This window comes from Podarcis tiliguerta (assembly GCF_965153285.1).
Source record: "Podarcis tiliguerta genome assembly, chromosome: 11".
NCBI lineage: Eukaryota > Metazoa > Chordata > Lepidosauria > Squamata > Lacertidae > Podarcis > Podarcis tiliguerta.
The window spans coordinates 60,210,245-60,235,707 of NC_139544.1; the positions used below are offsets into that span (position 1 = coordinate 60,210,245).

Here is a 25,463-nt window from a genome sequence, read left to right on the forward strand (position 1 = left end):
CTGCCTCCCGCAGTTTGGTCAAACTCATGTTGGTAACTTCAAGAACACTGTCCAACCACCTCATCCTCTGAGTCCCCTTCTCCTTGTGCCTTCAATCTTTCCCAATCTTTTCCAGGGAGTCTTCTCTTCTCATGAGGTGGCCAGAGTCTTGGAGCCTCAGCTTCAGGATCTGTCCTTCCAGTGAGCACTCAGGGCTGATTTCCTTCAGAATGGAGAGGTTTGATCTTCTTGCAGTCCATGGGACTCTCAAGAGTCTCCTCCAGCACCAGAATTAAAAAAGCATCAATTCTTCAGCAATCAGCCTTCTTTGTGGTCTCTCACTTCCATACATCACTTCTGGGAAAATGAATTGAGCTACATAGTTTTAATTGGATTTTGGGTAACTGTGAAATTGATTGCGTCCGTTTTGAATTTCTTTGTGCGATTCTCTCCCTTAGTGGGTCAAGCAAAGCACTATTCTGAAGAATGCTTTTTGTAGGGTAGGGGCATGGCGCTGTGGCCTAAACCACTGAGCCTCTTGGGCTTGCCGATCGCACGGTCAGCAGTTCGAATCTGTGCAACGGGGTAGGCTCCCATTGCTCTGTCCCAGCTTCTGCCAACCTAGCAGATTGAAAGCACACCAGTGCAAGTAGATAAACAGGTTCTGCTGTGACGGGAAGGTAAACGGCATTTCCGTGTGCTCTGGCATTCATCACGGTCCTCTGTGTGCCAGAAGTGGTTTAGTCCTGCTGGCCACATGACCCGGAAAGCTGTCTGTGGACAAACACCAGCTCCCTCGGCTTGAAAAGCGAGATGAACGCCACACCCCATAGTCAAATTTGATTGGACTTAGCCATCCAGGGGTCCTTTACTCTTTTTTTTACCTATAGGGTAGGGAGAACTGGGGGCACGTTTGTGGAACTAAGGGGGTGCAATAAAGTTTGGGAAACACTGCTATAAATAATTCTCTCATGAGTTGGGAGGAATCTTCTTCCAAGAGAAAATAAAATTAATCTCTAAGCAAGTTATTTCAAGACAAGGGACAGTGCTCGTTCCTGCAACTTGTAATGTCTCTGCCCAGGACAATATCTCATGTCCTTTTCCCCAGTCCACACACCCGGGATAACACATGTCAGGGAACTGCCATCGGAGCTGGAGGCGGAGAGAAGGCTCCAGAGGGATGCCGGAGAGGGTCCCAGTAGGGAGAGAGGCAGCCCATCCGCTGGGGAAGGAAATCAGCGTAACACCAGTGGAGAAGGGGGGCAGATGGGGGAATCGGAGAGGTGGCTCCAGGACTCCTTGCCGGAGACCAGCGGAGAGAGTACAGGTACTCCGCTGCCCACACCCTCCCTGCGCAGAAAACTTCCGCGCAGGGAGAGTAGGAGGAGACTGGGCGTCAAACAGCTTTTATGCTGGAAAAGGTTCAAGAAACGCCCACTGACGGATTCTGCCAGTGACTGAGGCAGCCACGGAACTTGAGGCTGTCCAGACAGAAAGGGTTCAACCAGGTAACCTAGCCAGGAGTGGCGGCAACTTACGCACGAGCAAGCCCTAGAACCATTACAATGCACCAGGGTGATTTAAGAATAACCAAGACAATATTACTATTGCTATAATTAATATCAATAGGGAAAGGTACTGATGCAGCATATGAAATTCCAGTTCAGCGTTGTCAGGGGGAAAAGCCTTGACTCATTTCCAACAGGGTGTGGGGAAGCCAGGAGCACAGCCATTTTCTAATCTCCTGCCTGGGCAAGAGGCAATTTATCAATGCCAGCAAGCAGAAGGCTTGGTCTGTGAGCCTAAGGGGTGGAACAGCCTGGGATCTTTTTTGCATGGGCTATGTGAGATTACAGTTATGCAGGAGCACAACAGTACTCCAACAGCAACAGGTAGTGTAGCCTATGGTTCGAGGCGATGGGATTTTTTTTTGCAGTGGCACAGAGCTGTTTTGTTTGCAAAATGCACAATCCCATCTCAGACTGCATCTTCCATGCACAAGAACACCACACTCTGTGCAGAGAAGGCTCCCGGGTATAGACACACATTTGAGAGGTTTAGGACCTAGGCACTCTGTGCAATTTAGTCTCATTGTCATTCCCTTGCAGCCTGACTCATGAACCACTGGACTTCCAGACATGGATAAAGTGTTTCTTTCCCCTCTTACACAGCCATGGTTTGGCCACCTCCTTCCTTCTGGCCCTTCTCTTAGGGAGACCCACTTCATCCGCTTCTAAAACTGAATTGATTTCTACCAGAGGCAGGGCCTTCTTTGTGGTGGCACCTTTCCCAAGGAATGCTTTCTCAAATGAAGCTCACCAGGCCCATTCCAATCAGAGCCTTTGGCTCAGTCGGTGCAGCATGAGACTCTTAATCTCAGAGTCATGGGTTCGAGCCCCACGTTGGGGAAAATATTCCTTCATTGCAGGGGGTTGGACTAGATGACCCTTGTGGTCCCTTCCAACTCTACAGTTCTATGAAAGCTAGGGTTGCCATGTTTTGAAGAGCAAAAATGAGGATGCTAAGATGACTCTCATTTTAAATACCCCTACTATAAGTAGGCTATATAAGCTGTGATATATTGCTGAAGTGGTTAGGAGAAAAGAAGAGGAGAGCAAGTCTTTAACCACCAGTTATGTCTAAATCTCATCCAAAAAGCAAAGCCAGAGACAATTTTAAAAATCCACCCGGACAGAAATTTTACTCCCGAAAAAGAAGGTGTGTCCTGGAAAAAGAGGGCATATGGCAACCCTAAGAAAGCAGCAATCTATCTGCCAATCAGTTGATCTCACCAGGCCTCTGGGATCTAGTAGCACAGGTCTGTTTGTTTTTTGTTTTTAAATCTGCTGGGCATTATTTTTTTATTTTTGCATTTTCCACCAACTTTTATTACTGACCAACTGAAAAAGGAAACCCCGAAGACTGTAATGAGACAATTTATATTTGCATTTATTTTTATTAAAAAAAAACAAAGACAAATTGGAAATACATTACAAATTGTGTAGACATTACAAATTCTATTGGAGCAACACGGCGGACTGCAGCTATGCATCAAATCGGGTTGGGTGGGAAGCACACGCCTGATGTTTTTTTACCCTTCCTTACAGGAAGGAATTCCTCCCGCAAGAGGGGCGATGTTCCGATCCAAGGAATGCCGTGCATTATTTAAAATCACAATTGAGAAAATTTTAGCGACACCTGGTTGCCTTATAAATTGGAGTCATGCAACAAAACAACAGCCTTAGGGTGAGACGAAGCCCAGTTCTGAGCATCCCAAAAGTGTACCTAACAGGTAATACCGCTCTGCTTTGCTAAACGGAGAAGGTCTCCCATGTTGGGTCCTGCGGGGGATGCCTCTGTGTCATAGGCACGAATGCTAAGTGGAGTCACGTAGGAATCAGGTTCGAATCCTGGCATCTCCGGCTAAGGCTGGGAATGTGTCCTGGAAGGCTGCTGCCAATCAGTGCAGACAATTGGCGGATGGACCAAGCTTCCTGGCTTTCTAGGTTCCTGGCGGGGGCGGACTTTGGCAATATGGTGCCCTGAGCGAGGACAAAATTTGGCAGCGCCCCCCCCCCAAATTATTATTTTCACAATAATTTGTTATTTATTTATTGTTATTTTGTGGGCTCTCGGCTCAGCTCCCTGTGCGAGGAAACTGCCGGCACCGCCATAAATTCAGCACCGTTCCAGGCGCCATTTTATCCCAACATTTTCTGCAACGAGTGCCTAGGGTGGAATTAGTGTTTATCGCAATAAAAGACCACAAGAGAGTGAAGGGCCTTTATGCTTCTTGATTTCAAGTGTGTAGAATTGTAGCCGGCATGAATGGAGCTGAAAACTCGCTAACTAGGGATATGTGTAAAGGGGCATTGATATATATATATATATAAAAGACACCCTGAAGTAAAAACTCAATTTACATGCTCTCTCTCTAACACACACACACATTTTTCAAAGCCCGGACGCTGCGACAGAACATAACAAGGCGTTACATCTTTATATTTACAAAGCTTGATGCAGCAAAGAGCCTCTGTGATGAATCTTGCACCCTATAAAAACCAACATTTCCTTCAGGTTCTTCCAACGCCTCGTCTTTTTTATTCCGTTGACGTTCCAGGCAGTGGTTTCTCATGCCCATCCCTAAAAGGAGCTCGAAATCACTCCTGCCCGTAAAATCTTTCCTCTGCTATAGCTTGTTCTGAGGAAAAGATTGGCCAGGCAAGGCCCGTAACCCCACCTTGGCAGCCAGGAGATGACACCAGCCCTGCAGAGATTTGTCCCGTGGAGGAATAGGCAGCAATGGCATAATACTTTTCCTAACTCTAACCCACCTGGTCACCCCAAAACTATTTAGATAGGTGTTCCCGCATCAAATGTGTTCCCCTTTGGCAAGATGCTTGCATGCAAGGGGGTGTCAGGGAGCCAAGAGTGAGGTTTGGAGTTGTTGGTACTTGGGAAAAGTAGGATTCAGGCTTCGAAGGCCTTAACGCTTTAATGACTTCCATAGCTGTCAACCTTCCCTCTTTTTGTGGGAAATTCCCTTATTCCAGCGCCGTTTCCCGCTGCTATCCCAGATTGTTAGCTATCGCGTAGACTATCCCCGGGACAGGTGAGGCTGCTGATCCCTTATTTTCAAATCTGAAAGTTGACAGCTATGATGACTTCCGTGGCGCACACTGTTCCCCAGTGCAGCCAGAGTGAGCCCCCAAATCCTCAAGCTTACAGCATACTTTGTAAAGCAAATGAACCAAGGGTGGCGTAGCAATTGGGGAAAGCAGAGGCAAAGTAGGGGGGGATGGGTGTAAGGAGAAGAAATTCCTAACTGTGTGTCTTGCTCTCTTCTTTTTGGTTCTATCAGTCCTTTGTTTATTTTTTTTTTTGGGTTTTTTGGTTGGTTTTTGTAACAAAAAAAAGTCCATTGGCACACCAAGGGGTGGTCGTGCTTCTGCAGGGAGCCTCAAACATTGTCCCTCTGCTTCACCTTGGACAGCTTGACGGCTTCCTCCTCGTCGCATTCGTGTTGGTGAAGGTGGTGCTGAGGCGGTTCGTCATGGCAACCGATCATCAGCTGGTAGACCAGCACGCCAGCTGTGGCTCCGAGGAAAGGAGCCACGATGGGGATCCACCACCAGCCCCGGCCAGTCCTGTGAGAGGCAAACACAAGGAAATAGATGGGTGAGATAGGAAGGTCGGCCAATCTGGCATGTCTGGGTTGTGTGCTTCTCCTCTTTATTCTATCCAAAATTGCTTCAAGGCCCATTTCTCCTCTCAGAAGAGACTGCCTGTCCCATCCCAGGAAGCACTCCCCATCCAGTGACAACCTCTCCTATTAGTAATTCAGTTTTCCCCCTAAAAGTAGACCTGAGGTCCAAGGACACCTGGAATTTAGCTTCATGTCTCCACGTTTTCAAAAAATTGGGAAATATCACTCTATAACTCAACCATCCATCATGGAGCAATCCCAAACTCCTCCCTCTCACAATGGCAGCTGGTACGTGAGACTCCATGGATGGTGTCAACCTCAAAAATATCTCTCAGGAGGTCAGCCAAGGCCTTGCTTGCAATTAAATTGTCCTCAGATCCTACCTAGGCGCATAGACCAGGACTATGTCTTGACAGGGATATTGAGCCTCAGACACTAACTTTCCATCATTAAAGGCTCCTCCAAATTTTAGGAAGGCGGGTCAAAGTCCAAAAGCCACCCATAAAAGTCTCCAGCGTGTCCCAGTTAAAAAAAGCAACCCAAACCACTGAAAATGCTTGAGCTTCAGATGCCTCCCCAAAGTTGTGGACTACAATTCCCATCGTCCTTGACCGCTGGCTATGCTAGGTGGGTCTGATCGGAGCTGGAGTCTGAAATGGCTAGAGGGCACCTATTTATGTGATAGCTCCTCCAAAACACCAGCCTTTGTAACATAGCAGTTGTGATGTTCCCAAGGCAGAGTTCATTATTACGAGCTCCCTGCTCATGAATGAAAATTTAAATAAAAACAAACACAAGTCCTGTTGGTGACATTTTCTGCAAGGATGAAGAACCAGCCCTCCAGCTCTTACGTGCCTAAGCTACCATGGGCAAGGCCAGGGGTGGTAGGAGGTGTAGTCTAGCAACCTCTGGAGGACCACCCATGATCTACTGTGAAGGCACATCAACTTACGTGAAAACCTCTGAGCCCCAGCCAGCGATGGCAGTGAAGAGACGGGGTCCAAAGTCTCGAGCCGGGTTGACGGCATATCCAGAGTTGAAGCCCATGGATGTTCCAATGACCAAGATGACAAAGCCGACGGTGAAAGCCTCCAGTCCTTTGGGGACTGGGTTGTTGTGGGGGTCCACAATAGCCAAGACACACACGAGCAGGGCTGCTGTGCCGATGAACTGAGAAGGGGAAGGGGAAGGAAGAAGAGATGAGAATCTGGTTTTCCTCCACCTCAAAATGTCTCCCTGTTGCACTTCTTACAGCATTTGGGCTCTTTTGGCTCGGAATGCCTTACAAAAGCCCTCCCATTCTTAAGGTAAAGGTAAAGGTACCCCTGCCCGTACGGGCCAGTCTTGACAGACTCTAGGGTTGTACGCCCATCTCACTCAAGAGGCCGGGGGCCAGCGCTGTCCGGAGACACTTCCGGGTCACGTGGCCAGCGTGACATCGCTGCTCTGGCGAGCCAGAGCCGCACACGGAAACGCCGTTTACCTTCCCGCTAGTAAGCGGTCCCTATTTATCTACTTGCACCCAGGAGTGCTTTCGAACTGCTAGGTTGGCAGGCGCTGGGACCGAACAACGGGAGCGCACCCCGCCGCGGGGATTCGAACCGCCGACCTTTCGATCGGCAAGCCCTAGGCGCTGAGGCTTTTACCCACAGCGCCACCCGCGTCCCTTTTTTCCCCATTCTTTTTTCCCAATCTTACCTGGTCAAAAAATCCATTGATGGGGGTCAAGTGCTTTGAAGGGTAAGTAGCAAATATCCCTGCGGTGGCGTTGGCACCGGTGACTAATAGCTGGCTCCCACCAAACTCATAAATAGCATCTAGGAAAAAAGGAAACAAAGTAGACATCTCATCAAAGCCTTGCCACCATTCCCAGTTTCTTTATATCATAAATATATGGTGAAGATTAGTCTTACTCTTGAGGGGGGATAGATCAGTAGATAGGATACAGTGTGGATGTGCTCCCCCAAAGGGTTGGTTTTTTAAAAAAATTATTTGTTTTTAAGAAACAAAGCTGGCTATTGTGGAAAAAAATTCATCTATGTTTAAACCCGGAAAATCACAGACACCCAAGAGGTTGTTGGACTACAACTCCCATCATCCCTTGGTCAGGCTAGCTGGGGTTAGTGGGAGTTGGAATCCAACAGGACCACAGGAAATTCCCCATCCCTGAATCCCAGTGCACTAACTGGGGAGACTCTAGGCAAAGTCTCAACATTAAAGGCAACAGGACCTCAATGTGACCTTCAGCTCAGTTGCAGCTGTTCTTGATTCCCTCATTCTAATGTTGAGGTCTGTACGGTTCTATGGAAACTGGGTTATTCCCCCTCTAGGGCCAAGATCTAAACACTGTTCACTTTGCCTGCCCACCAAAGGAAAGAGAAGCCCCACCAGACCAGAGGAGAAATGATGCAAAATACCGTATTTTTCGCTCTATAAGAGGCACTTTTTCCCTCCTAAAAAGTAAAGGGAAATGTGTGTGAGTCTTATGGAGCGAATGCAGGCTGCGCAGCTATCCCAGAAGCCAGAACAGCAAGAGGGATCGCAGTGAAAGCAGAGATCCCTCTTGCTGTTCTGGCTTCTGGGATTCAGAATATTTTTTTCTTGTTTTCCTCCTCCGAAAACTAGGTGCGTCCTATGGTCTGGTGCATCTTATAGAGCGAAAAATACGGTAATTCCTGCCCTGAATTAAACTGCCATGTCCTAAAACTCTTAAGAAGGAACTGTGTTGATTTCTAGTCCCCATTACCATTCCAGATCTAAGTCAGAAGGAACGGTAGGTTCCAGAGGCTCGGGAAGACATGCTCAACCCATGCGCTTGCTCACTTACCATGGTACAAGCCGAAGACGATGCCCGCTCCTAGGAATGCCCCGATGGTTTGTGCCAAGGAATAAATAGGCAACTTGAGCCAAGGTTCCCGGGCCATAAGGCACATGGCGAAGGTGACAGCAGGGTTCAAATGGGCACCTGTGGAAAAATGCCATGGTTACGGGGGTTGTTTTGTTTCCAGGCACGCATAAGATGGAGAGGGCTTTGCACGGCAGAAGGAGTTAGGCTAGGTGACCCCTCCAACTGTACAATTCTATGGTTCTAAGGCTGCTCATATTACTGGGGACATCTCGTAGGTGGTGCAACCCTCCAAGGATCAGGGATCCTTCTTGTGACATGACTAAACATGTCAAAGTCTTGACGCAAAGGTTGCTTCTTGGAAAGAGGACAAGTTTGTTTCAGGGTAATGCAAAGCTGGAGCAAGTTTAATTTATGTCTAATTTAAACCACTTAAACCCCAGCCTCAATTATGCAAAGTAAGCTACTGCGCAAGAGTTCTCTCATCACACATGACTTAAATTTAAATGCATGTCTGCTTTAGAATAAGATAAATCCATGCTAAGTCCATATCCTGTGAGGTTTCCTCCCAAGTAGGTGAGCCATGGCTGCAGCCTTCAGGTGCTGCTCTCAGTTCCTGGAAGGCGAAGGGAATACCTACTCACAGACAGTAAGATTCAGGCGGACCTAAATTTTACAATGGGAGGTCCTTAGTCAACTGTGGCCAAATCTGTGTCCTATCATAAAGTTCAGGCACATACCAGAGATCTGTCCAGCGATCAGAATTCCAAGAGTCACAGCAAAGCCAAAAGCCAGGTTGATGGTCAAGAACTGTCCGCTTTTTCCACCGCTGAGTATAGACTGGGCCACTGAACCACAACCAAACACCTGAAAGGAGGAAAAAAATCCTGGTCAAACCCAGTTTGGTGGATCACATCCTCTAGCAGCACCAAAATATAACTTTACTTTATGAAAGGCACCCAGTGATTTCCTTTTCTATTCTTCAGGCATTCTAAGAGGTGATCCTGCTGCAGATGTTCACTAACCACATTCTCAGGTGTACAACCTTCCATCCTAAACTGAGCTTAGAAGAACCCAGTTTAGAGTGTTTACAGCGGAAGTTGGTTGTGCACAGCACTGATTGGCTGGAAGCAGTGATGTCACTAACTCATGCCTTCTGTCCTGGAGCAGTTTTTCAAAATGTAAATTGTTGGCTCTGATTTCATTGGGGAATTTGTGTAGTTGTTGTTTTTGTTTAGTTTTTTAAAATGCTTATAAGTGGTGTTTTAAAAATGATAAAGGAAGGACAGCCCACCTGTAACATGCAGGTGGGGCAAGACAGTCTATTGAATTAGCTGGTGGTTTGCTGGCTAGCGCAACTTTTGCAAACTTGGAATGAAGGCAGGCTGAAGATTCAAAATCAAAACCAAACCAAGATTCCTCTTTTGCATCTATGCACTACAAAAGTGCCATAAGAGAAGTTGATCTCTCACATGGATTTAAATATATTGTTGATCTTGTTGTTTTGATTAGTAGCCTGTAGGTTGGATCTAGAGCTATGGATTTAAATATCCTCCAAAATATCACAATTCAGAAATAGAAAAACATTTGTGTCAATCCGCTGAGCCACGAATCATGTAGATCTTCAGAAATCCAAAAATTCTAGGGTACTTCCAGATACTTGTGTATTGAGCATTCACCTTAACTTGTTTGTGGGGAAATCAGACAAGAATGTCTGCTTAATGTCTCTACTTTCAGGGAGGCTAGACAATGTTGCATCCTCAGTCCCACTAAAAGCACCAGGGGGGAAACACAGAACATCCAAGAACTGCAGCCTAACTCAGCTTGGAATGAATTATCATTCTGCCACATTATCGCACAACCCACATGGCAGGTGGGCTTCAACAGCTGCTGACAACAGAATCAACGGCTGGGTATAAAACAATATATGCATGATATTTGAGACACAGGATCCGGCCATCTGATTGGCACACATGCCATATATGTTAGCAAAGCTTCAATCCAAAAATCTCAAGATGGACAGTAGAATAACCAAGCAAAAGAGCTGAATTTCTTCAGTCACAACAGGCTGCATAATTCCACATTTCCTGCTGCACAGTTTCGATTAGCTTGGCACAGAATGTGGACTTTAGTGATTTTGAAGTACGCTGTATGCACAGCATAATGGATAAGTTTATCAGCGTGCCTACAGAAAAGAACTTTTATTTCTGCATTATGCAAGCCAGTCCTCTGTTTGCCTTTATGATTAGGGTTCCTCCCCTTCCTTAAACAGACAAAGTGGTTCCCCCCCTCTCTCTGTTTTTCTGCTCCTTGTTGGACACAAAGAGCTCTGAAGGGTTATTTGTCCTTCAACTTTGTCCTATGACCTCTGAATCAGTATAGGACAAACACACACACACACACACACAAGTCTTTGCAGTGTGTATGTTCGACTAGCCCAGAAAGAATGTTATCGCCCAAAGTCACAACTTCCCTGCGAGGGAGGTCAAGGTGACGAAGCATGAAGCGCAAACACCCTTTGCAAACCAGCCTTAACCGCAGCAACAGGGGCCGATTCAAAGCTTCCGGGAAAACTGGATTCTTTTGAACAATGAAACCTGGCTCAGTCGGAGTTGCTCAAGGCTTTTGTCAAATCTCGAGGCTCCGAGACCTTGAATGAGAGAACGGCCTCACATAGTGGAAGGTGAGAGATGGAGATTAAAAGGAGTGACTGACAGGCCACAAAACCCCGCATTTCTTGAAACTTATTTCCTCCTGAGGCCAATGTTGCTAAGAGCCATAGCTGTCAACGTTTCCCCTTTTTTTAAAGGGAAATTCCCTTATTCTGAATAGGATTCCTCGCAAGAAAAGGGGGAGGTTGACAGCTATGCTAAAAGCACACAGGAAACTTTTGTCCCAGAGTAGGGGGTCAGCCCAGAGATTTACGGAGCCTGGGGTGCAAAGTCTAAATGGCACCCCAAATTGTTTGCCACCCATTTTCGCAATTTAGGGCACAATTTATCAGAGTGTTTTTCCATGTAAAAAGCATCAGGAAGAGAAAGGACAGCTCTCCTTCATCCACAATTCCACTTTCCCATGCAAGAGGTTTTTCATTTGCACCATTTCCTCCAGGAAAGCCCACTGTTTACTTCTGAATCATCACAGACATCAGTCGGGTTTTCTGAAGATTGACATTTGTTCCGATTCAGCAGTGGGTTTTCCCTGGGAAAGCGGCAAGGCGAAGGAAAAACCTCTCATTCAGGACAAAGAGAATAAAACATGGGCCACATGCAAGTGTGGATGAGCCCTCCCTGGTGATTGACAGGAGGACTGCCCAAGGGAGAGCGGCCCCATGGGCCAGATCCGTCTGTGTTAGCCTTTCTTCAGCGCTGCTCTTTTTGAAAAACAGCCAAGCCTCCTCTGTTCACAGCTCTCCTTTGTTGCGGTGCGTAAACAACAGCAAATACCAGCTAATGCTAATCCAACCTGCCAAAATCAGTCAGCTAGGCCATCCGTCACAAACACCCAGATAAAAACACGAAAGGCTGACATTTAAAGGAACAGAGGTTCTGAGCTCCTAGCGAGGAGATCCCTTCACGCAAAGAGGAGGTGGGAGATCAGTTCACCTTAAAGTTTAAAAAGCTGGCGCCCTGGAACAAGAGGGCTTTGCTTGCCACCGGTGACGGATGCAGCACATATTCTGCAAATCTCTGCTGGTGGCCAGTGTGTTGCAGCTGGAGAAGGCCATAGTTCAGTGGCAGAGCCTCTTCCTTGCATGCGGATGGTCGCAGGCTTAATCCCTGGCTTCGCCAAAGAGGCCTGGGAGAAAACCTTGCCCGATGGCCCAGATAACTGCTGCCAGTCCGTGCAGACAATACTGAACTAAATGGCGCAGCTCAGAAGAAGCCAGCTTCCTGTGTTCTTCCTGCGCTGCTATGCTGCTCAAGTCATTTCAGGGGGTGGGGCTTTGGTGCAAGTGAACAGAAGCGCAAACCTTTTCGGATTGGCTAAAAGAAAATCTCTTTTAAAGTAAGCAGATTTGAGTACAACTGCGAGTTTCTTTAACCTTTGGAAGAGGATGGGTTGGAAGAAAAACCTTCCAAGCCTGCCACCTGCACAATGCAATCTTCCCCAACCTGTGCCCTCCAGGTGTATTTGATTACCGCTCCTGTGGCCAGGCTGGCTGAGGCTGATAGCATCCTCTCCAACATTTCTCCAGGGAAAAGAGGGACATCGAAAAGCAGGACTTTTGGGGATGAAATTACAAACAGAGATGGCTTCTGTAATTCCACGGTTGTCCCTGGAAATCAGGGCAGATGGAGGGTCTGGAGACCACCAGGATAGTTGAAGCTGTCATAGTGCATCGGATCTGGGGACTAAATTGAGGAGAGAAAACTTCTCTCTCTCTCTCTCTCTCTCTCTCTCTTTCTGTGTGTGTGCGCGCGCGCGCGCGCAAATCTCTGCTCTTGAATGAGATGCCTCAATCTCTCTGTGACCACAGTAAAAAGTCCAAATGGCATGAGTGAGAGCAAGTCTGGGATACCGTATTTTTTGCTCTATAAGACTCACTTTTCCCCTCCTAAAAAGTAAGGGTAAATGTGTGTGCGTCTTATGGAGCGAATGCAGGCTGCGCAGCTATCCCAGAAGCCAGAACAGCAAGAGGGATTGCTGCTGCTTTCACTGCACAGCGATCCCTCTTGCTGTTCTGGCTTCTGAGATTCAGAATATTTTTTTTCTTGTTTTCCTAGGTGCGTCTTGTGGTCTGGTGCGTCTTATAGAGCGAAAAATACGGTAAATCATATCATAAGAACATAAGGAGAGGATCCTGCTGGATCAGGCCAATCGTATCCTGTTCCAACAGTAGCCAACCAGATGCCTGCAAGCCAAGCACAAGAGCTCAATTTCCCCTCTTGTGGTTTCCAGAAACTGGCATTCGGAAGCATCGCTGCCTCCAACTTCCTCCGTGTTAGGAAGCCACCTTCAGATCACTGTCTTAACGACAAGCAGCTTTGGTGGGGAGGGAAATCCCAGATGTTTGCCTTCCACCTTTGAACTCTCTTCCCCCCTTTAAAAAAAACTTTCTTCCAGATGTCACTACAAAAGATCTGGACCACTTTAGCAAAGGCAGGAAAAGAGAGCGGCGGATTAAGAAGCGACTTCCAGGCAGGACTTTATCCCTGCATCTGGCTCAGAAGCGGATAGTGTTCGCCACCAGAGAACAAAGCACAGCATCTGGCAATGCAAACAGGCCAGCGCCCCAAGATTTGAGGGGAGAAGAGGTTAGGGATCAGCTGCACAGCACAGGACCCTCAGAGAGGTGCAATCTCATAAGTTCTGCTGATGCATAAGTTCTGCACCCATGCAGCTGCAATTCAGCACAGCAAGTCCTGCAGAGAGCTGCACTGGTGTTCCCACGCAGGCACAGCTGCCCAAACAACGGATTCAAATGACAAGGAAGGAGATTTCGATTAAACATTGAGGGGAACTTTCTGGTGGCAAGGGCCGTTCGACAGTGGAACTGACCCGTTTGGAAGGTGGTGCGTTCATTTAAAAACATTCAATTTTAAACAGAGGCTGGATGGCCCATCTGTCAGGGGTTGTTCTGTCCGTTCTGCCCGGACACTGAGGTCCAGCGCCGAGGGCCTTCTGGCGGTTCCCTCCCTGCGAGAAGCCAAGTTACAGGGAACCAGGCAGAGGGCCTTCTCGGTAGTGGCACCCGTCCTGTGGAACACCCTCCCACCAGATGTCAAAGAGAACAACAACTACCAGACTTTTAGAAGACATCTGAAGGCAGCCCTGTTTAGGGAAGCTTTTAATGTTTAATAGACTATTGTATTTTAATATTCTGTTGGAAGCCACCCAGAGTAGCTGGGGAAACCCAGCCAGATGGGCGGGGTATAAATAAATTATCATCATCATCATCATCGCAGGGGGTTGGACTAGATGATCATCAGGGTCCCTTCCAACTCTATAGATCTGTGATTCTATAACTTTCTTATTGATGCAAATACCCAGCATAGTTGCATCCAGATCAAGATCACAGCAGAAGGCGACAAAATTGCACGTTGTGTGCGTAACGCTCTGGTTTGGCCTCACGCAACAAGGCGGCTTTTGCAACGGGGCATTTCTCCCTGCTGTTTTGCAAGTTTATGCCACTCTCGAAGTGGCCACTTTCTCTTTCCTTCCAGGGGTTTGGGTCCCATTTTATTGGGGCTGCTGTGTGCTCAACTGCCCTGCCCTGTCGAGCCGGATGGGTGTGTACCAGCAGGTAGATAACAAGCCCTCCAGGTAGAGAGACCTTGCCCAACAGTTACTGCCTCTTGTGCAGATGTTTCGGAGCCTACTAGTCCCTGCTAAAGTTCATCTTCCTGTAGCTCCACACTCCTTATATATTATTACTCATTTAAAAACACTCCGATGGAAGCTGTTTCCCTGTTGAAAGCAAATCCCTGGAGCGTTGCGGTGTGTGTGTGTGTGGACTGTTTCACCTGCAGGCTTTTGCAGGCTTCCTTTGCTCTAATGAAGATTTGATATGGATCTTGAATGATTGCAGGGCGTGTTGAGATTAATTTATTAAACCTGGCACTGATGGAAGCGTTTTCTGAGAAGCAGGAATTCCCTAAGGCGTACAGGAGTGAAAGTTCTCACTGCAGAAAAAGCTGAAGTTCTCACTACGACTTTAAGAAACCCCAGTTGAGATTACCACACAGAGTTTTACACGTTTACTCAGAAGTCTCTCTGCATTGGTGGTGGAGGAGAATCTCAGCTTCTTAAGGAGGGTTTCCAGCAGGCAAAGCGCTTTGCACTCAGCGCCTCCCCGCCTCCCACAATCCATGCCAGAGCGAGAGCCAGGTATTGAATTGAATTGAACTTTATTATTACGGCCACAGACCAGTTCCGGCTCACTGACAATATCAGGGAAATAATAAAACACAACAGGAATCCATTGAATTGCAATTGGGTATAACAGAGACAATTCAGCTATAGCGTCAATTAAAATATATATATTAAATCTTGATCACTAAAACCTTAATCATTTTGGTAGGACAGCTTGTTCCCTGAGTTTTATGGCAGTCGCACAGAATTTGGCCACCCTGAGTGTGATCTCTAAATCCTTGTCCTCTACCAGGAGTTTTAGGCATTGAAGTTTGGACCCATTTGGAGATTTTTGTATTGAGACGAACTGCGAGTGAAGCCCTTTGCCTCCTGTCTCTGGGTGGAAATTGCAAGGGTAATTTACCCCCAATAATCCTGTTCAGTCCTCTCCTGGTTCTGAGAGAGTTGAGATGCAGAAGGGGGTGAGGAAGCCCCTGGCCTCTTCTTCCTCCTCCTCTTCCTCCAGCTTTGAAGCTTCCCCTGCCTCCGACTCTTTCCTCCTGGCCGGCCCAGTTCCCCACAAACCACTGCCCCCCTCTTTCAAGCCAGACTCCAGCCCCTCTTCCCCCAGAGTCCTGCCAATCCTAGACACCCCCCCCCCCTTTTGGGGCTCGTTGAGAGGAGCTCTGGGTTTGCATCACCCAGGACATTTCCCTTACGGCTCCCATTGCACCCTCATCTGTGCAATGGGTCTAAATGGGTCTGTGGGGTGTGTTTTGCCCCTGCAAAATGGCTCTCAGGCTGTGAGCTTCCAGGGCGTCTCCCGGACTGTGTGCTCAGTGCCTGGTTCTGCTGCCTGCGAGGAGCTGATAAAGAGAGCAGCTGGGGCCTGATGGCTCCTCGAGACAAGCAGCTATGGGGGCCTCCTGCTTGGCCCAGGGCGCCACACCCCACGGCCAGCCTCTTCCCCCTTCCTGCTCCTCAGCCCCACCAAGCTGGGCCCCCAGAGGAGGAGGAGGAACTTTGGCCCAAGGTATAAAAGGCTCAGGATGTGGGTGGTGCTGTGGATTAAACCACAGAGTCTAGGACTTGCTGATCAGAAAGTCGGCGGTTCGAATCCCCGCGACAGGGTGCTCAGTCCCAGCTCCTGCCAACCGAGCAGTTCGAAAGCACATAAAAGTGCAAGTAGATAAATAGGTACCACACCGGTGGGAAGATAAACGGCATTTCCGTGCGCTGCTCTGGTTCACCAGAAGCGGCTTAGTCATGCTGGCCACATGACCCGGAAGCTGTACGCCGGCTCCCTCGGCCAATAAAGCGAGATGAGCGCCGCAACCCCAGAGTCGGCCATGACTGGACCTAATGGTCAGCCTGAAAGTTGCTCCTGGCTCAGCCCAGAAGGTTTCCCAGTCCCAGCCCACAACCAGCCATCATGGTGCAGATCATCACCACTGCCTGGGGCAAAGTGGATGTGAAGTGAATGAGTGAAGGAGCCACGAAAATAGAGGGGGAACTTGGGGGTGGGAGGAAAGGCAGCTTTTAAATCTGTATTGGATCTGCATTCATTTGGTGCATTCGTTGTGCTAACTCCTCCTAGGATTTCAGTCTAAGATTGCAATCCTATGCATGCTTCTCTGGGAGGAAGCCCCACTGAACAGAGTGTGGCTTACTTCAGAGTAAACTGCTTTGGGTTGGATTCATAGCTGTCAACTTTTCCCTTTTCTTGCGAGGAATCCTATTCAGAATAAGGGAATTTTCCTTTAAAAAAAGGGGAAAGTTGACAGCTATGGTTGGCCTGTCCAATAATTAAATTTGCACACATTTTCATGCATCCTAATAAACACTTGCATTTAAAATAATGCAATTTAAAAATAAATATTTACATTTAAAACAATACGTTATGAAGGGGAATCTTTTGGCTAATTCCTCCAGGTGTCTTTTCAGTCCCTGGAGAGGTCTTCCTAACTGATTAATGTAGCCAGCGAAGGCTGTGGTCCTAACCCCATTTACCCGGAAGTAAGCCCCACGGTTGAATTCAAAGAGATTTACTACTAAGGAGACATGGTTTGGATTTCGCTCAAATCAATTAAATTTACAGCTCTGGTTTTCCCTCAGCTAAATGCTATAAGGGCTTCTCTGGCGTTCTGCCACGAAAGCTGAACTTGGGAACGGATCAGATGATCTTCAAGACACTTTGAAAACGCTTCCTCGTTCCCAGCCCTCTGAAGGATCTCGTAACACACAGCTCCTCCCATTCCCTCTGAAGTCTGGGCATACATATAGAGAAATTATACACAGTGACTTCCCTCTTTAATGCCATTTTAAAGGCTTCTCACGAAATCATTAGTTAGCCCTTGCCTTTTCCATCCTTCCCTCCGTTCCCCATGTCTGATCTGTGAAACTTTAAATTGTAACCTTTGCGGGGCAGGGGTCTGTCTGCTTGGGTTTGGGTTTTTAAAAAGTTATCCAGTAAATTGCCATGTACAAGATGGCAGATTTGCATGGGTGTAATAATAATAATAATAATTTATTTCTACCCTGCCCATCTGGCTGGGTTTCCAACAAGACAGTGCAGTACAGTGGTGAGAGCTGGTGCCTGATGAAAATCGATTGCAGCCGGTAATAGATGGCTAAAATGAGAGGGGTAGAAGGGAGCTGTCAATGGAGTTGAAAAATAAGAAGCTAGAAGATGGAAAAGGTATACTCAGGTCGCAGTGAAATGACAGGGGTTCTACCGCAGAGTTGTGCTACAACAGCCCAAGACCTCTGGCCTTCAGGAATTCAGCCCAGGGGTAGATGGAAGATAATTTTATTCTTAACGCTTCTGACCAGACATTCCTGTGCAGGAGGGCTTGTTACCGAATAATACCCGGTGGCTGGTGGGAGCTGGCCGATGGGGGAGAATGGCAGGGTCCTGATAGCTGGGAATCTCTCTCCAGCTTTTGGAATGAGGTATGCATCAGTGCTTGGTGAGTGTGACAACCCTCCAGCACATTGGAGGGTGGGGACAGAGCGAGCTGAAAGGAGGAATTTGAAGCTGAAATGGACAGCAGCTCTCCAGTGTTTCAGATCTCTTCTAGCCCTTCCTAGAGATCCCAGGAGTTCGATCAAAGAGCTTCCTCAATGTTAGACCTTCTATAAATTGAATAGTTAAGTGCCGAGGTACCAGCAGCAAGTAAGGCATTCTTAGGCCAGCTATCCCTTCTCTCAAAGTAAAACCCATTCAGACCAATCTCACATTCCCAGCAGAGAGGCACAGCAGTCAACTGGGGCTGTGATAATTGTGAACATTTGTGTCGACAATGGCAAGTCAGACACACACACACACACCTCTGAAAACACCCACCACACCCAACAGGGAAAGCCAACAGCACTGACCACACAAACTACACACATCGGGGGTTTTCAGACAACCTATTTCCACAGAATCCCCATCTCTAGACAATTCCAGGCTGCCGCTCTTTTCGGGTGGGTTTTCAGTCACCTGCCAGCAAATTAACGTTGTGCCATTTGAGCAAAACAAGTCCAATTCCCACAAAAAGGTAAGGTTTTTGGAGACGAGGGAAGGGAAGGGAGGGAAATGCACTGGAAAGCACAGGATGATGCTCACTTAATGCAACAATGTCTAACCTCCCTGCAAATACTTCAGAACAAATGCTCCATCAGCGGCTGACGCCGTACCACCTCTCTACCCAGCAGACTTTGGGCAAGCGAATCGGGAGGAATGCTCAAGGAGCAGGTCATCTGGAAGCCACTTCTCTGGTTTTTTTTATGATTTTAAAACAGGGATGCAGCTAAGCAACAGCTCCCAGATGCTCAGAGTCTTGGAGAGCCTTTGCCTTGAAAAACTGCTGAGCCGTTTCTGCAATGGTATTTCCCTATTTCACAGCGGCAAACTTAAAAGAAGTTTTTTTAAAAAAAACAACAACCCATAGATATTCTGTGTTTCAGGCTACTTATACACCGTACACTTAAAGCACATGTAAACCACACTTTCCCCCTCCCAAGAATGTGAGGAACTGTAGTTTATTTCTCCACAGGGCTACATTTCTCAGCACCCTTAAAAACTACAGTTCCTAAGATTTTTTTGGGGGGGTTGTTTGGTTTGGGGTGGGTTGCAGGTTCTGACAGTATAGCTGCCTCGTGCATTTTGGAAAAGAAAAGAGCCAAGCTGGGCTATTGCAAGTTACATGTGAGATTTACATAGGTAAAGATAAAGAGACCCCTGACCATTAAGTCCAGTTATGGCCGACTCTGGGGTTGTGGCGTTCATCTCGCTTTATTGGCCAAGGGAGCCGGCGTACAGCTTCCAGGTCATGTGGCCAGCAGGGCTAAGCCATTTCTGGCGAACCAGAGCAGCACACGGAAATGCCGTTTACCTTCCCGCCAGAGTGGTACCTATTTATCTACTTGCACTTTGACGTGCTTTCGAACTGGGCAAGCACTTGGGGTTCTTTCGCTTACGATGCAGAGCAAAGCGTAATTTTGCCACTGAAGGCTTGCTCAGCCAGGAGCTACTGCTGGTGTTGGCACCCTCAAAAAGTGGCGGCCACTTTCACAGTATAAGTGCACACCTAAAACTGCCTCTACCAACCTCGTGGCCTCCAGTTGTTTTGAACTCTGTCTGTGCTGGTTACAGTTGTAGTCCAAAACCTCTGGAGAGCACCAGGTTGGCAAAGTCACTTAGACTCAGTTCTCAATCTGTGAAATGGGATTTTATGAGGAGGGCATACCTTACAAGGCTATTGTGAAAACGAGACATTGCTCCTATGAATATTAACTGTAGATTTCTGCATGTGAATTCATAGGCTTGAGGTGCTGCGGGGAGAGATTACAGCGTACCTTGTAAAAAATGCAAACTTGCCTGCAGTTCTATCTTTTTGGAGAGTCAATTTGGCTGGCTGTGTGAACATGCAGGCTTTCAGATTACACAGAATGCTTCAAGCCTGTTTGCTGCCGTTCTGTGTAACTCAAAACCTTTCCTGTTCCAAGACATTTTGACCTTTGAAAGTGTTTTATTTCCAATTCCTCCCTAGTTTCTGAAGACAACCCCCTCCACCAGGACACAAAAAAGGGTAAATTTCTGTTGCTAAACATCCCATTAAAAGCAGTTGTGCAGAGGCAAAATTTCTGCCAACCCCTTTTTAACCACACAGAATCACCACTCAACAAACTATCCAGCAACTTTTCTGAGAAGCTGAATCTGGGCTCTTACATCTGTGCAATACAATAAATCCAAAACTTCTCCTGTCTCCCAAGCCCATTGCTCCCCCAAAATCCACTTACCACCAGGATCAAGGTTCCCAGACACTCAGCCAGGGCCTGACGGATGAGTCTATTCCTGATCCGCAGCCTCAAGCCGATGGCTGAGAGAAGGTCCTTCTGCCGTCCCATGACCTCTGCCTGGTCTCTTCTCCGCTTTCTGTGTCAAGTTGAGCAAGAGTCCCTCTCAGCTGTCCAAGCTTGGCTCTCTGTAGCTCTGGAGCAGACCTGCCTCGCCTTATAAACGTGCAGAAAGGGAGAGGAATCCTGGACACACCTCCCCTGAAAAACTCCACCCTCACCAACTTATCTTCAACTGCAATTTCTCCCACTCCTCCTTCCTTTTTTTCTTGACAGCGTAAGGCTGAGTGGGCGGTTTTGCTAGCTCCTCTGCTCCACCCCCTCCAGTAGTATTACTCATGTGCAGTTAAAACCACAACCCAACTGATTCAACCCATTCCACCAGTGGCACTGTGTTTGCCAACCTGGCGCCCTCCAGATCAAGGGAAATAATAATGATGATGATAATAATAATAATAATAATAATAATAATAATAATAATATATTTATACCCTGCCCATCTGGCTGGGCTTCCCCAGCCACTCTGGGCAGCTTCCAACAAAGATTAAAAATACATTAAAATGTCACACATTAAAAACTTCCCTAAAAAGGGCTGCCTTCAGATGTCTTCTAAATGTCATGTAGTTGTTTATCTCTTTGACAGCTGGTGGGAGGGCATTCCACAGGGCAGGTGCCACTACTGAGAAGGCCCTCCTCCTGGTTCCCTGTAGCTTTGCTTCTTGCAGCGAGGGAACTGCCAGAAGGCCCTCGGAGCTGGACCTCAGTGTCCGGGCAGAACGATGGGGGGTAGAGACGCTCTTTCAGGTATACTGGGCCGAGGCCTTTAGGGCTTTCAAGGTCAGCACCAACACTTTGAATTGTGCCCGGAAACATACTGGGAGCCAGTGTAGGTCTTTCAGGACCGGTGTTATACGGTCTTGGTGGCTGCTCTATTCTGTCTTGTTCGGACCCCACCTGGAGTCCTTCATCCAGTTCCAGGCACCACAATTTAAGAAGGATATTGATAAGCTGGAAGGTGTGCAGAGGAGGGAGATCAAGGTGGTGAAGGGTCTGGAAACCAAGCCTGATGAGGAATGGTTGAAAGAGCTGGGTATGTTTAGCCTGGAAAAGAGGAGACTGATAGTTGACACGACAGCCCTCTTCGAATATCTAAAGGGCTGTCATATGGAAGATGGAGCAAACCTGTTTTCTGTTGCTCCTGAGGATTGGACCCGAACCAATGGATTAAAGGCAAGAAAGGAGATTCTGACTAGATGGATTGTCAGAGCTGTTTGGCAGCAGAATGCTGTTGGGGGTTCCTTAGTTGTGATTTCTGCCTCGCAGGGAGTTGAACTAGATGGCCCTTTGTGTAAGGTTCCAGATTTTTTACAATGAATCCGGGGACACTTTTCAACTTCAATGGATTTTGTATGGGGACTGATTTGTGAATCCAGGGACTGTCCCTGGGAAACAGGGACATCTGGTAACCTTACCTTTGTGTCCCTTCCAAGTCTTCAATCATATGATTCTATTACCTCTTCCGCAGCAGGATAAATAATTTTTGCTCTGTTCTTTGGAAAAGTTCTGCTTGAAATGCTCAGTAGCTCCAGGTAGTTATCTCCTTCTGCCTGACACATTTTCAAAGGACTGCGTCATCTTCCTTAGTGTTCAGGATCACAAACCAGATTCATGGGGGGTGCAAATTAATCAAAGAATCATAGAATTGTAGACACATCCCAGCTTGTCAACATCCTTCTTCAATTGTGGTGCCCAGAACTGGACACAGTACTACAGGTGAGGTCTGACCAAGGTACTATAACTTCCCTTTATCTGGACACTATACTTCTGTTGATGCAGCCTAGAATAGCATTAGCTTTTTTGCTGCTACATCACACTGTTGGCTCATGTTTACCTTGTGGTCCACCAAGACCCCTAGATCCTTTCCACATGCACTATTGGCAAGCCAGATGCTTCTCATGTTATATTTGCACAGCTGGTTTTAAGTGTAGAACCTCACATTTGTCACTGTTGAAATGCATTTTGTTAGTTTGGGCCCAGTTCACCAATCCATTAAGGTCATTTTGTACCCCGAATCTGTATTTTGCGGCATTAGCTATCCCTCCCAGTTTGGTGTCATCTGCAAATTTGATGAGCATCCCCCTCAATTCCTTCATCCTGGTCATTTCGAAAGATGTTGCACAGCAATGTAAAAAGAGAGGAAGGAAACAGAAACTTAAACCCCTGGCTATTTTCTGTATCATTTAAGCCGAGAACTATGACCCAGAGCCTCATTTGAATACAACCAAACCTCAATTCCCAAACACCTTCATTTTGGAACCTTTCGTCTCCCAAATGCTGAAAACCCGGAAGTAAATGCTCCAGTTTGCAAATGTTTTTTGGAAGCTGAACATCCGACACGGCTTCTACATAATGGCGAAAGCTTTTGCAACCAATTGGAAGCTGCAATTTGGTTGTCGAACGTTTCGGAAGATGGACGGGCTTCCGGAACGGATTACGTTCGACAACCAACATTTGACTGTACCAGAACATAATGGTTAATTATAAAGAACTTCTCTGTGCATGTACGGAGCTGGGAGCAGGTTTCCATATGTCTGGGATAAGAGGGCAGAGAGCCTCAGCTGCAATTTCTGGCCCTCTGCAGCAGATTCCTAGTTATGTTCTCACCATAGGAAACTGCCAAGTCTGACAAGTCAACAGGGTTGGTTTTTAGACAAGGGATGTTCCCATCCCTGCTTGGAGAGGCTAGGAGACTGAACCTGAGACATTCAGCAAGCAAAGCAGGTGATCTACCACGGAACTGCCATGTCACTGCAAGGAGCAAGTGACATGGGCTCTGCTTCCAAAATTCCAGGTTCAAGACCCATGCAGGACTTCTGATGGTCTCTGGCTAGAAATTCAAACTTTGGCACCAGATGATCTAAACTGGGCAGCTGTTTATCACATTTGACTGAACCTGCAGTAGTTGATGTTGCAGGTTTATCAATCTGTGGTGTGTGGGTTTAGCTGAGGTTGGTTCATGGTCTTTTGTTGTGTGTTCGGCAGGGCTGTTCTGTGAGTGGTACTTGACTGTCTTGGTTTGCGTTGTCATGTCGTTTCTGTTGTTTCTTCTTTCTCCTGTTCACTGTATTTTCATCTTGGTTGTCGTTCGGTGGGTCTGATGGTTGCCATTCTGGTGGAGGGTTAAGTCTGAGGTTCTCCAGTAGTTGCAGGGCTTCAGGTATGTTGGTGGCCGTGTGCTGTGTTGTGTCAGCTGTTACAATGAGGCGAAAGGGGAAGCCCCATCGGTACTTGATTCCTGCTTGTTGAAGACATTGGATCACAGCTGTCAACTTTCCCTTTTCTTGCGAGGAATCCTATTCGGAATAAGGGAATTTCCCTTTAAAAAAGGGAAACTTTGACAGCTATGCATTGGATACATGGGCATAGGTTTCCTCTATTGGTTCAGGGTCTCTTGCGATAAATCCTGAAAGGCCTGGATGGAGTTTTCTCCATATCAGAGGTTGGTTGAGTTTCTGAGGTTGATCCATATTTCATCTTTCTTTTTGTATCAGGCAAAGCACACGGTGATGTCTCGTGGAGGGGCGTTGGCTTTTGGCATGGGTCTTAGAGGTTTGTGTGCCCTTTCCAGATCATCTACTTCCAGTTTCAGGTTTGGAATTGTGGTGCCTTTTCTCTCTTTGAGGCTGGAATTTCTCAGAGCTGTCGAGAGTCTCAAACGATTTGTTGAGATGAGCAAAAGACAGGAGAAGAAGGAATGTTTCGTTACCCAACAGAGGTGTGCTTTTTCATTTTGGCTGTTGACCCATAGGTGGCACTGAGCCACGAAATTACGCAAAGAATGAGCATTCGAGGAGTTTGGCGGCTGTCCGTTACGCATCCAGTGCTTGCGTGCCTCCAGTTCTGACTCACTAAGGGCCTGATCCAGCCCAAGGCGTCCGTGGCTCATCACTGTAAATCAGCAACATGCAAAGCAGCAGCAAGTTGGTCTTGACTTTGCTGAGCACCTATAAAATCATAGAATTGTAGAGCTGGAAGCGTCATCCAGCCCAACTCCAATGCAGGAATCTCAACCAGGTCATCCATGGCAGGTGGCCACCCAACCTCTGCTTAAAAACCTTCCATGAAGAAGAGCCCACTACCTTCCAAAGGAGCCTGTTCCACTGATAACAGGCTCTTGCCTTCAGAAAGTTCTTCCTGAAGCAAGTCAGGGCATCACCCTGAAGTGCAAATCAAGGTGAACACTTAATGCGCATCTTCTGCGCATGTATGTAAACTTGCTTGAGGACCTGAATGTAAGAAAGATGTCAGATCCCAAAAAGCGTCCATTTAGTCTGGCCTTTCTCTGCTGTTTGGCTGCGAGGTGGCCCAATGGGATATTGAAAATTTGGGGGGGGGGGGCTCGCCCACGTGGCTGCACATAGCTGGGACCCCAACATGTGACGAATAGGAGGTTAGGTGAGTGATGGCTCCCACCACACCACCTGCTACTGAATAAAAATTAGTTTAAAATACAAATGCCTTTCTCCCAAGCTGTGGTCACAAACAAATCTCCTCTTATTCAAGTCCTGCTCCCAATGCTGCTGAATCTCCAGTTCTTCTGAAATCTCACGCTGTAAAACCACAAAGGCTTCAACATTTTAAAAAATGAATTCTTCAGAAAATGTGGGTTTAGGGTATGATTGACTTGAACATTTAAGGCGGTTTTTGCTCCCTGGAGTGCATCAAATTCTGGCGTTCACCAATGCTAGGTGCACAATTTAGATATCTCTGCAGAAACTAAGGCAGAAGGTGCCTTTATCCATAGTCTCTAACGTATGTCAGAAGTAACTGTGTCCTTTTGTTTCACATTATCTGAAAGCTAGTAGGCATCCCAATACCTTGTGGCAGTGAGTTCCACAAGTGCAGAGAAATGCACTGCACTGTAATCCAGTGCAGAGAAATCCAGTGGTGCATGGACCAGTTCTTCGAGAAGCCATATTCACATGTTGGAACCTGCCTAGGTTGCCAGGAGCAGAGACGCTGCCGTTTTCATTGGCCTGACTCAGGGCAATCTACCTCTCTTGGGGCAACTCTGAGTTGGGTGACTCACCCTCATCTAGCCCAAACTAGATCAGTGGCACAAGAGGTGTTGCGTACGTTAATCACTGCAGTGAAGACATGCAGGAAAACCGCCGTTCGTCACCCATCCTGCGGCATACAATATGGAGGGTTGCACAACATCTGCTGTGCTTGCCTGCTCCACGCACTGGCAGATTACTCAGCACCGTTACTCATGTTATTATTACCCAGGAAAGG

The 25,463-nt window shown here is 47.3% G+C and overlaps 1 protein-coding gene across 1 annotated transcript; it reads right to left on the reverse strand.

Annotated features, from left to right (window-relative positions):
• Positions 1 to 2,909: 2,909 nt before the first annotated feature.
• AQP3 (aquaporin 3 (Gill blood group)) lies at positions 2,910 to 20,319 on the reverse strand. Its single transcript, XM_083403176.1, has 6 exons — positions 20,112 to 20,319; positions 8,771 to 8,897; positions 8,013 to 8,150; positions 6,884 to 7,002; positions 6,138 to 6,355; positions 2,910 to 5,126 (listed from the first exon to the last, which is right to left on the reverse strand). Exons 1-6 carry the CDS (start codon positions 20,217 to 20,219, stop codon positions 4,940 to 4,942), a joined length of 897 nt encoding a protein of 298 aa, XP_083259302.1. The 5' UTR covers positions 20,220 to 20,319; the 3' UTR covers positions 2,910 to 4,939.
• Positions 20,320 to 25,463: the final 5,144 nt, after the last annotated feature.

Excerpts from the sequence above, each read along its gene's own strand:
- AQP3 (XM_083403176.1), bottom strand. The coding sequence starts at position 20,219 with ATGGGACGGCAGAAGGACCTTCTCTCAGCCATCGGCTTGAGGCTGCGG. Across the intron at positions 8,898-20,111 it reads TGGGAACCTTGATCCTGGTG|GTGTTTGGTTGTGGTTCAGT; the intron begins GTAAGTGGATTT and ends TCCTCCTTTCAG. Across the intron at positions 6,356-6,883 it reads TCAATGGATTTTTTGACCAG|TTCATCGGCACAGCAGCCCT; the intron begins GTAAGATTGGGA and ends TCCCCTTCTCAG.